Source organism: Hippopotamus amphibius, chromosome 9 (assembly GCF_030028045.1).
Source record: "Hippopotamus amphibius kiboko isolate mHipAmp2 chromosome 9, mHipAmp2.hap2, whole genome shotgun sequence".
In the NCBI taxonomy this organism is placed as follows: Eukaryota; Metazoa; Chordata; class Mammalia; order Artiodactyla; family Hippopotamidae; genus Hippopotamus; species Hippopotamus amphibius.
In genome coordinates, this window is record NC_080194.1 from 128399881 (window position 1) to 128412062 (window position 12182).

General features: G+C 59.1%; 1 protein-coding gene across 1 annotated transcript; it reads right to left on the bottom strand.

Moving 5' to 3' along the window:
- Window positions 1-15: 15 nt before the first annotated feature.
- Window positions 16-10994, bottom strand: CARHSP1 (calcium regulated heat stable protein 1). Its single transcript, XM_057749583.1, has 4 exons — window positions 10957-10994; window positions 2612-2773; window positions 1818-1940; window positions 16-409 (listed from the first exon to the last, which is right to left on the bottom strand). Exons 2-4 carry the CDS (start codon window positions 2764-2766, stop codon window positions 247-249), a joined length of 441 nt encoding a protein of 146 aa, XP_057605566.1. The 5' UTR covers window positions 2767-2773; window positions 10957-10994; the 3' UTR covers window positions 16-246.
- Window positions 10995-12182: the final 1188 nt, after the last annotated feature.

Consider the following 12182-nt stretch of genomic DNA (forward strand, 5'->3'; position numbering starts at 1 on the left):
GGCGCCTCTCCTTTCTCAATGCTTTTAATGCTTTTCAGACGGTGAGATGTTGGTTGCGATGGTCAGAGGCTAGGCTGGTGGCCGAGAGCACCCCACACCCCTTCCTGCAGGAGACACTTGAAAGGGACCACGCTCCCCCCTTGAAGCCCCATCTCAAGCGGTAGAATGTCCTCTCCAGTTTGGTCCTGCCTCCTCCGGCCTCAGAGTCTCTCCCGGGCCCGGGAGGAGGGGCGCCTCCGGCCTCTCCTAGGAGCTGACAACGTGGCCGGACCAGGTCTCGTGCTTGGTGCCCGGCGCCAGGTGGGTGATGACCACCTCCACGGCCTGCAGCTTCTCGTTCTTGGGCGGGATGGAGCACATCTTATAGGTGACCTCGTCGCCTTCCATGGGGACGTACTCCCCCTCCACGCTGCGGGGCGGGGAGAGAGCACTCAGGGCCGCCACTCAGAGAAGCCAGGACACCAGCCTTCGCAGAGGAACTAACCCCCCACCCCCACTGCCTACACCTATCTGCTGTTAACGCCTCAGGATGCCAGTGAGCTTTGCAGAGAGTCCTTTTCCCTTGCTTTCTACAGGACATGAGTCACCGTCTCACCTGTGATGGGGAGGTGCCCAGCTTGATGCCCCCTTGATGAGGAAAATCCCCTGCAGATCCTAAACGCCAAGACCAGCCAGGTCCCCCAGGAACTGGCTTGCCTTGACTGAAGAAGCACATTGCAAATGGCACTGCCCTCTTTGATTTGGGCACCCGGAAGCTCAGGAATAAACGTGTAACTCGCTTCTAGCAGTGGAACCAGACATCACAGTATCTCCATTTTTCTTCTCTGCCCCCCAACCCCATGCTTTCCTTTCTAATGTTTCTGGTGCATGGTGTGTGTGTCCTTGTCAACCATTACACATCCTTTCTGGACAGAGGCAATGTGGAGATACGTGTCTACATCCACGTAGGATTCATACATACGCAGAAGGTACTGCTTTAGCATCGTCCTCGCGTCTATGCTGTACGGGGGGGTCTACTGAAGACCCTGTGTGTAAGATGTGGGGGGTGAGAAGGGGTCACTCTCCCATCCCAGCAGACATCTGCAACAGGATCCTAATTTCAAAAATGTGGTTCCTATATATCGTCAGATCTGCTGTGTGGGGTAAGGTCTTTGCCTGCCATAAACAGAAAGATTGGGGGGTGCTGCTGAGGTCAGAGACTGAGGTGGGGGTGGGGCTGCCGATCAGGTCCCCACAGATCTGCTGCTTAGAAGATAAGACGTGAAGCACAGGCTGCTGGACGCCTTCCAGCCCCAAGGCCGAGGATGTGCAGGCTCCACCCTGGGTGCCCCCCACCCCCCTGCCCCAACGTTTCCAGACACGCAGGAAGGAAGGACGTCAGTGAGCCAGTGGCAGGAGAAAGGGTCCAGCCCCAAACTTCCTTCCTGGAGCAGAGTTCAGCCAGCCCCCAGCTTCACCAGGCCGCTCCCCCTGAGCAAGTGTAGGAACCCAGCCCCCAGGCCAAACATAGCTCCCCCCACCCCGACTCAAAGGGATGCCCCTCCCCACCCACCAGACCCAGACGGGCACTGAGACCCACCCCAAGTGGTTCTCAACTCACACACACAGTTGCCTGCAGCCTCTGACACACTGCCACCTCCATGTACGGGCTCATGACCTCACCCTTGAACACCGTCACACACAGGTCACAAGCAGAGTCACACACGCCTGGCTGCACAACTCTTATCATGGCCAGCGCCCAGCAGAGTCACATGCTCTTCCTGCCTCCTAGGGGCCCCACCCCATCCCCAGACCACCCAGACCGGCCGCTGACTCACTCAGAGATGTGCAGGAAGATGTCGGGGCCGCCGTCGGCCGGTGTAATGAAGCCGTGGCCCTTGGACCGACAGAAGCATTTGCAGACTCCTTTGTAGACAGGACCCTGTGAGGCCCGCACCGTCCTGACAGAGAGAGGGGAAAGTGTGAGGGGCCTCCACCAGCCCTCCAGGACAGCCCCCCACTCTCTGGGGCACACCCATCTCATCCCAGTCCCCACCCATGCTGTGCCCCAGGGAGTCCTGGCCAGGGCCACCATGTACAGTTGTGCAGGTTGTGCATTGCACAACTCTGGGAGCCATTCATGGAGACCCTGGTGACAGTGACTCTCTGAAGGATGCTGGCAGATTTTCCTCAGGCCTCAGTTTCCCCATGTGACTAAAAGCTCTCCGAGCGTCCTCCCTCCAAAGGCCAATTATTAGCAGCAGCAGCAGCAGCAGCCTCCACTCATTGGCCTGAGCGCTACATCTCCCAGGCACCGTGTGGGTCCCCTGCAGCACAGCCACCCTCCTACTGTCCCCATTTTGCAGCTGACGAAGTCAGGGGCTTGTGTGTCGTTAAAGCCCGATGATTTAAGACCCCAGTGATTTCCCACCCCTGGCCACCCCCAACCCTCGCCCCCAGCTCGTGACAGGCTCAAGTGCACCTGGGGCAGCGCCATCCAGAGTTTACGAGGAATCTGCGCAGTTTCTCACCATTAGCACTTTCCCAACCCCAACTCTCCCATCTGATAGACAGGGACACAGAGGCTCTCTGGACCCCGAAGGCGACCTGTCTCAGGAAGCCTGAAACTCACGCTGAGAAGGTCCTTGTCCGGCGAGTGGGCAGTGGGCTCGGGACCACGTTGCCCCGAAGCGGGGACGGTGAGCGATCTCGGGCCTGCTGGGTGTCCAGCAGCCCAGGCGAAGACTGGTGGGTGGCAGGCTGTGATGGAGGAGGCTCAGATGACATGGCTGACCTGGAGAGGGACAGAGGGCTCTCAGGGGCTCACGCCTCACAAGGAGGGGCCTGCAGAGGCATTCCCCACCCCCACGTCTGAGAGTCTGCCATCTGAGACTCATTCCTCTGGCTGTGAAATGCAGACTCGAGGCTCACTCAGCCTGCAGGTCACCTGCTCCAGAAACACAACCAGCTCGCCCCAGCCGGGGCAGGCGCCTGGTCTGGGCTCCTGCAGTGGCCGTGGCCTCCCTCTGTCATTGCTCTGCACGGAAACACCAGGTCGCATCCCTGACAAGGCCACCATTGGCCCCCTCTACGTCCCCAGCGCCCAGCACAGACCACAGCACACTTGGGGCACTTGGTAAATCCTGGTGAAAGGAAGGAAAGGAGGGAGGGCGGGCAGGGATGCTTTAAGTCCAGACACCTCGATGAGGACTCCAGCCACTCATCAGACAGTTCCCGGCCCCTGCTAAGTGCCGGACACTGCGGGGAAGGCAGAGGCAAGAAAGGGACCAACACTCAAGCGTTTCTCCAGGAAACTCCAGGACACAAACCGAAGAAGGCTCAGACCCCAAGTCAAGCCTGCATCCAGAAGAGTGAAGCCTGGCGGGTGAGTGCGCAGGACCCCGAGGGTCAGGGGCATTTCAAAGGCAGCGTCTCCACCAGGCTCCATACTCAGATCCAGGCCTTGAAGTTAATTTCCACCCAGCCCAGGTCTCTGCTTGCTGCTAAGAAATCAAATTCCCTCTGTGACCCCTAACATGCATCAGAGGCCGGGGGCAGACCCAGCTGGAGGGCTGCAGGGAGCAGACTCCACAGTCCCTGCCTGACTCTGGCAACTCTCAAGACCAGCATGCAGGGGACTTCCCTGGTGGCACAGTGGTTAAGAATCCGCCTGCCAATACAGGGGACACGGGTTCGATCCCTGCTCTGGGAAGATCCCACATGCAGCAGAGCAACTAAGCCCGTGCACCACAACAATTGAGCCTGCGCTTTAGAGCCCGTGAGCCACAACTATTGAGCCCATGTGCTGCAACTACTGAAGCCCATGCGCCTAGAGCCCATGCTCCGCAACAAGAGAAGCCATGGCAATGAGGAGCCCATGCACCACAACAAAGAGTAGCCCCCACTCACCGCAACTAAAAGAAAGCCCAAACACAGCAAAAAAAAAAGACCCAACACAGCCAATAAAATAAATAAATAAATAAATAAATAAATAAATAAATAAATAAATAAATAGATTTAAACAACCCCCCCCCCCCCAAAAAAAGAATCCACCTGCCAATGCCAGGGACACGGGTTTGATCCCTGGTCCGGGAAGATCCCACATGCCACAAAACTAAGCCGTGCACAACTACCAAAGCCTGCGCGCCCTAGAGCCCACATGCCACAATTACTGAGCCCACACACTGCAACTACGGAAGCCCATGCGCCTAGAGCCCGTGCTCCGCAACAAGACAAGTCACTGCACTGAGAAGCCCTCGCACCGCAACAAAGAGTAGCCCCCACTCTCCACAACTTAAAAAAGCCTGTGCACAGCAACAAAGACCCAACGCAGCCAACAACAGCAACAACAACAAAAGAGCAGTGCACACTGCTGTATGCAACACATGGGCGGCCTCGCCTCAAGGCCACAAGGAAAGAGCAAACCCCAGAAGCCAAAGGACCTTGGCTGAGTCCTTTCCCCTCTCTGGGATCAATTTCCCCATCTCCACAGCAGGGTGGCTGGGTGGGTGTCACTCAGCACCTGCTCAGGGCTGGTGATGGAGACTCAGGTGAAGCAGAGCCAGGCCCTGTGGCCCCAGGACAGGGGAGGAGCCTGACTCAGACGTCACCCAGTTCACAGGGCAGCCCTGCTGGGTTCTGTGTGGGTCACACAGGGTTTTCAAATTTAAAACATGAGCTATCTTTGAAACATCCCCAGGAGATGCCCCCAAACCTAGGTTTCCGGCTAGTTTGAAAAAACAAGCAGCTTTGACAACCCGGAGCCTCCAGTCCACCATCCCTGGCCCTGCGTCCCTGGTCTGTAGTAACTACCACCCTAGGGGCACCAGTTTCCAGCCTGCATCACCCAAACAACGCCCCTCTGCCCCCAACCCAAACCGCCTGAGCGCCAGGCCTGAGTCCTCCGGGGAAAGGACCACCTCCTCCCCGCGAAGGATGAAGCCGCTCCTTCCACACTGCTCCACAGTCCCCAGCAGCCCCCCACACTCCCCTTTCAGGACACAGCTCCGTCTGGCTGGGAGGGGAGAGGGCTGGCTGGCTTTCTGGAGGAAGTGACACAGCTCCCTCCTGACCTTTCTCTCAGCTGCAGTTGCGGCCAGGGAGGACCGCAAGTTTGGGGAGCCCCCACCTCGGAAAGGCCCCAGCTGCTTGGCCGGGGGTCAGGGCTCCAGCATGACCCACCAGCCCAGGTCATAGAGTCCTAGAATGTTCCAATGCCTGGGGTTCTGGGAAGGGGGCCGGCTCAGAGAAGGGAGGGCCCCACCCAGGACAGCAGGTGGGACCACTGTGGCCTGGTGGCCCTGGGGTAAGGTGGGGAACTGCCCTCCCCCCCAACCAAAATCTCCCTCTTTCCCCTGGTGTCAGGCACCTCTGACTTCAAATCCCACCCTGCCAGCTGTGTGATCTTGGGCAAGTTACATAACCTCTCTGGACCTTGGTTTCTGCATCAGGAAAATGGGGATTTTAATAATTCTGACCTCACACCGTCATCATGAAGTTGAAATGAAATAATACACGTGAGGCATTCTGCATACCCTCCACCCAGAACAAGTCAGCATTAGTGTCAGCTATGATTGTTGTTTTAACTGTCATCATAAAGTCATTCAACAAATATGTGCCTGGTGTCAGGCCCTGTTCATGGCACTAGAGACACAGGGTTGAATATGGAGCCAGAGAAGAAACAGGTCAATAAATATATAAACAAAACTGTTACAGGTGGTTCCGTGATGGCCTAGTGGTTAGGATTCTGGGCTTTCATTGCTGTGGCGGCTTCAATCCCTGGTCAGGGAACTGAGATCTCGCAAGCTGCGTGGTGCGGCCAAAAAAAAAAAAATCATTACAGATTGCCGAAAGGGCTGGTAAGAAATACACAGGAGGACATAAAAGGTGATAGGGTGGGGGTGCCACTCTAATGAGGGTGCAAGCTGGGTCCCAGACAGCAAGAAAGAGTGCATTTGTGAAACAGAGGGAGGCTCTTCCAGGTGTGGGGAACCAGCCTGTGCAAAGGCCCTGAGGTTGGCAAAGGCAGGTGTGACTGAAGGCCAACTGCGCGGGGGGCACTGGGGAAGGAGAGGTGAGCGGAGAGAGACAGGGTGGGAACGAGGGCAGGACCAGCTCAGGAATTAGGGGGCATCACCATCACCCCCACCTGTCTTCATTCTTCACAGCCATGTCCATCTGACTCTCCCCATGGCCCCTGCCATGCCAACCTCCCCGTGGGTTAATGAAGCAGACCCAGACCGGGGCCCCCTTCTCCCTCCACCCCAGCCCCCTTGACTTCCCCAGTATACCCAATCCCACAGAGATGCCGATGGAAGCCCACCGTCTTGCGTGGGGAGCAACCTGAGGACAGCGTGGGGTCCCTCAACGTCCTGGGGCCCAGCACTGGGGCTGGGACAGAGCAGGGTCTTAACCAGCATCGGGACCCAAAGCCCCCGCTGGAGTTCACACGCACACGTGTGCTCCGCAACGTGCACCGTCGAGCGGCAGCAGGGGGCCCCCGCACACGCGCACCTGGCAGTGGGAGAAACTGAGGCGTGGGGGGCACCAGAGCCTCCTGGAGAGGGGATGGGAAGGGAGGTGCCCACCTGGGAGACAGGAGCCTGACCCACCACCCTGCCCGCCTCCCGTGGGCCACTGGAGCTGAGAGCAGCCAGAGCAGCTCCAGCAGGTCTGGACAAGAGCCAGGCCGCCGCAACGGGCCTGCAAGCGGGGAGGGGGAGGGGCGGGGGAGGCGCAGGGAGGAGTGAATGGCCTCTGTGTGGGTAGGCCTGGGCTAAAGTCCAGCTGTAAGGAACAGGGCTGGGGGAAGGGGGAGCCAGTCACCCAGGAGCCAGCTCTGGGGGCCCCACTTCTGCCCCCCAACACACACAGATGGGGGCGTGTGCAGCAGCCCCTCCCCTACCCTCATCCCCACCCACCGACCGCTGCGTCCAACCAGCGACGACTCTCCCAGCAACACCAGGGGTAGCCTTGCAGCCGACCCTGGAGGAGGCAGGGCCCACCCTCCACCACAAGCCCCCCTCCCGGATCCCTCAACTCCCTACAGCTGTAGGGGATTTGCAAACAGGCGCCTGAGGCTCAGGCTGGCAGGAGGCTCTGGGCCAAACCTGGGATGGGCCTCAGGCCTGCAGCAAACTCAGTCCAAACGTCATGCCCAGGGCATGTCACAGCTGCTGAGCTACGTGCACACGTGTGTGCGTGCACATGTGTACTTGCGCGTGGCTGTGTGTGCACAGGGCTGGATGGTGTGTTTGTCTCTGTGCACGTGTGTGTGTCTGAAGCCAGGCACACACATGGATGCATACACGTCACTGCCTGTGTGTGCACACCAGTGGGCCGACTGGGCAGGGCCACCCCACCCCTGGCACCAGTAGGGCCTTCTCCCCTGGGAAAGGGCAGGAAGGGGGTCTCGGCCCAAAATAGCCTGGGAATTTTCCACAGGCCCTGTAGGTCCTTCTGGACGGTTCAGAGAGCTCAGCTGGGCACCAGGCTCTGGTCTTCCTGACCGCTCTCCACTCACCCACATATCAAGGGACTGGAGACCCAATCCTGCAGGGCCCCTGCTAACCCCCTCCCCTCCTGCCTCAAAGCCCACCAATCGTATCAAGGACAAGTCTGTCTTGAGCCAAGCAGCCAGTTACTGATTCCAAGGAGGGATCCTTGGCAGGGCTATGGGTCATTTACACCTTAGTGAGAAGAAGTTAGCAGTTCATTCCACAAGGCTCCATTCTTGGTATTCAGACCCTTGAGGGCAAGAAGATGGAGGGGAAAGAGCTGAGTTCAAGTTAGGAGACCCATTCTCAGCATGGTTCTCAGCAAAGCCAGATCTCTCCAAGCCTACTCTGAAAAATGGGGTGTTAAGCCTTCCATGAGTTTCTGGATGGGGGAGGTCAGCGTTGGGCACCATGTTCAGACACCTCCCAGCCCTGGGGCCAGGCCACTGCTGGCAGGTGGGGATGAGTACTAGCCCATGCGAACAGAACAGGACAGGACAATGGAGAACCAACCAGGCTCCTCTCACACTGTAGTGCACTTGTGACTCTCTGGAGACTGTGATAAAATGTAGATTCTCAGGATGGGAATGGAGTCCCAGATTCTGCATTTCTAAGGAGTTGCCCCCAGCAAGGTATATGCTGCTGGTGAAGGGACACAGAGTAGCACACACAGGGTAGTACACACAAGGTAGTACACACAAGAGTAGTGTGGGCTACCGGCCTTGCCCATCTCAACCAGCACAAGAAGGTGGAAGGGAAATTGGGGGGGGGGGGGCTCTAGATGAGTCACAAAGTCACCCTAATACACCCAGGTTCCTCGCCTGTACACTGAGGCGGAGACGCGGTCCTTCCCCTAACCGCCTCCAGCCCAGCTGAGCCCTAGCCTGGCAGAACCCAGGGCAGGTGGGCCGAGGGGCCGGGTGGGTCTGTGCAGGCTGGGCTGTGGGGTCGCAGGAAACAGGAGAGGCCCGTGAGGAGCACGGGCTTGGGCCACATTCTCCTCGGTTATTCCGGGTAGAGCCGGGCTCAGGCAGGGGGAGAGGAAGGATAGAGGGGAGGGGAAAAGGGTGAAGGGGAGGGGAAAAGGGTGAAGGGGAGGGGGCGGGGTGGGGGAGGTGGGGATCGAGGGGAGGGGGCGCGAGGCAGGGCGGCTTGGGCCTGCAGCTCCAGCCTCACAGAGAAATACGAACAACTCACAGGATGCAGCCCCCGATGCCCGCGTCGAGGGGGGCGGGGGGCGGGGCGAGCCCAGCCGGGAACTGCTCGGCGGCCCCAGAGTGCTGGGAAAGGGCCCGAAGCCCGAGGACCAGCGACCGGGAAGCACAGGCGCCCCTCCAGCACTGCCCCCCGTTAGTGCTCCCGGACCGCCCCGCCCGGGACCCTGCGCCAGCCAGCTCCCAGCCCCAGCCCCCGCCCCCAGCCGGCGCAGCCCTCCTGGGAGAAGCCCACGACCTGGTTAGTAACTAGGAGCCGACTCCGCACCCCATCACCCCCACTGCCAGCCTTCCTGTATTCCACCCACGCCTCCATTCTCCCAGGGCTTCGGTCAGACCTCAGTCTCAGGCCTAACTCTGCTCTCCACTCCCTCCATGACCCCTGGCAAGCGACCTCACCGCTCCCTGCCTCAGTTTCCCCATCTGTCAAATGGGACAGTCCTGGTCCAGCCTCCAAGCCCGGAGGACGTCGTGCGGAGGAGGTCGTGCAGGGGATGCCAGATACAATGGCTCAGACAACAATAGTCGAGCCGCTAATGGTAGAACTGTCAGGCCTGGGGCCATCTAGAATAATCCCTGCTACTCCTGTCCCTGCTGATGGGACACAAACCAAATGCCCTGACTTTGCCATTTGGTGAGACAAAGACCGTTCCCCTCCCGAGAGAGTCCACCCTCATCCCCGCCCAGGACCCAGAGCCCGGCGCTGGGCCTGGCTCAGCTGATTCGGAGCATCTACTCAGCGCCGGGCTCAGCGACGCTACAGGCCTCTGTTCCTGCTCAGCTGGGGCTCCTGCGCCAGTTGGGGGTGGGGTGGGGGGAGGGGTGACCAACACGGCAGCATTGAGAACCCGCGGTCATCAAGACATGACCGCCCGGAGAAGGCGAGCACAGATGGGGCTTGGAGGAGGCCGCCGGCCCCGAGCAGGGGGCGGCTGCTTCGCGTCCTAAAGGGGGAGTGGGGAAGTCTTTCCTGACAGAGGGACCTGCAGGGGCAAAGGCCCAGGGGGAGGGAGGACGGGCGGCAGAAAGAGGCTGGGAGGGCCTCATGGGAAGATAATAGAAAGCTAAGCCGGGGCTGGATTTGAACCTCTTTTTAAAAGTGCCCCCTGGGTTCAGGGTGGCGAACGGTGTGGAGGAGCAAGACTCCTCCAATAAGGGAGTGAAGAGACTAAGAAAAATCAAAAAAGCCAGTAAAAAATGTAACAGTAGCTAACGTTCCTCCCCGAACTGGATCAGCCACCTCCTTTTATTCTCACTCACCCCGTTATGATAGGGAAAGTTACATCCCCAAGTCTGCGGATGGGGAAACGGAGGCTCAGAGACGCCTCCTATTTTGCAGTGAGACACCCCCGCCCGTGGGAACGAAGATCGTGCCTGGAGGGGGCTGATCTCTGTCCCCCACGCCCAGTACACACATCCACTCCAACCCCAGATAAGCTGTGGGGGCCAGGGGCTTCCTTTTTAGAAATCAAAGCAAAACAAAACAAAAAAACCGTTGCATTTCCGGCCTGCAAACTTGGGCTGCCAGCGAGGCGGGCGGGGAGGGAGGCTGTGCGCGCGGGTGAAGTTTCTCTGCGCGGCCTCGGGGGCCCCCCATCCAGACACAAACACACCGGGCGAGCGCTGGGCGGCTCCTCCTCCCCAGACCAGGCCAATCGCACGGCGCCAGGACAGCAGCCCCACCCCACCCCCCCAACCTCCCCGCCAGGCCTGGCCGGGGTCCCACCACCCAGCCCACGGCGGGCGCGGCCAGGCCTGGCTGGAGGCTGGCTCCACCTCCCCGAGCGGCGCCCCCCCCCCCCGCCAGCGCCGCGCCTCGCCCCCGCGCCCCGCGAGTCACCCCATCCCGCTCCGGCCCACCCGCGAAAGCAGGGGGAGGGTTGCAAGGGGGCGGGCGGGGCGTGGGGGGACGGGACGAGAAGGAGGGAAGGTTTTTTCAGCGCGAAGAAAACAGGTGGCCAGGCGGGAAATGCAAGCCGACGTCCGCCGCACATCCCTCCAGCTGCTGCCACACCCACCATTCTCCAGAGGGGGATGAGTAAGCCGCGCTCCCCAAGCAGGCCAAGGCCGCCCGGGCATCTCCTAGGGGCCTGGAGAGACCCAGCGCCGGGCCCCCTGCCGGCCAGCTGGAAGACCCTGCAGAGGGGGCTGACTGGGGGCAACAGCGGCAGAAGAGGCCGAGGTCCCAACCCGGAGGCTCCCGGGCCTTCCTCGGAGCGCGGGCACCCCACCACACCCCTCCCGGGGTCCCCAGAGAAGCTCCCTACCTGGCGATCCGCTCCGCTCCGCCCGCTGCTCCGCGCGAACTGCCGGAACAGAGCTGGGGAGGGGGCGTGGTTCGCAGGGCGGGCTCTCCGCGGCCCCGCCCCTGACCCCCCGCCCCCGGGAGCTCTCAGCCAATGGGGCTGCGGTCTGAAGCAGGGGCGGGGCGGGCGGGAGCAGCCCCGACGGGACCTTTGTGTCCTCGCGCGGGACTGGAGGGAGCGCGGGGCGCTTGGACCTGCCAGGAGCCGGTCTCACGCCTGTGCCGCACCCCGGCCGGAAAACTCGCCTGAAAAGGCGGGTCTTCGCGCCCGAGCGGGGTCCTGCCTTAGCCAGCGGCGTCTGGTCTGGTCTGGTCCCCCACCTGACCTTCGCGCCGGAATCCGGACGGGCCTTGGGGCACCTCCGTTTAAGCGGAAAGAGATCAAGGAATGACAAGAGGGAATGGAGAGAGCGCCGAAGGGAGGAAAAGAAAACCAAAAAGGCAAAGAAAGAAAAAACAAACAAAAAAAAAAACAGGGAAAGCTGTTGATTTCGTTTTGGTTTTTTGTTTTTCTTTAGATCTTTATTAGAGTATAATTGCTTTACAATGTTGTCCCAGTTTCCGCTGTACAACAGAGTGAATTAGCTGTATTTTATACATATATCCCCATATTTTGTTTTGTTCCTAATGTCCAGTCCCTCCTTGGGCCCTCTGTGTCTGCAGGTAAATGACCTTTCATCTTTTTTTTTTTTTTTAATTTTTATTGGCATATAGTTGCTTTACAATGTTGTGTTAGTTTCTACCCTACAGCAAAGTGAATCAGCTATACTTATACATATAGCCCCCTTTTTTGGATTTCCTTCCCATTTAGGTCACCACAGAGCATTGAATAGAGTTCCCCGAGCTATGCAGTAGGTTCTCATTAGTTACCTATTTTATACATAGTATCAGTAGTGTATACATGTCAATCCCAATCTCCCAGTTCATCCCACCCCCCCTTTTTTCGTTTTTTAATTTCTTTTTTTTAATTAATTTCTTTTTTTTAATTTATTAATTGGCTGCGTTGGGTCTTCGTTGCTGCGCATGGGCTTTCTCTAGTTGTGGTGAGCGGGGGCTACTCTCTGTTGCGGTGCACGGGCTTCTCATTGCAGTGGCTTCTCTTGTTGCGGAGCACGGGCTCTAGGCACGCAAGCTTCAGTAGTTGCAGCACGTGGGCTCAGTAGTTGTGGCTTGCAGGCTCTAGAGCTC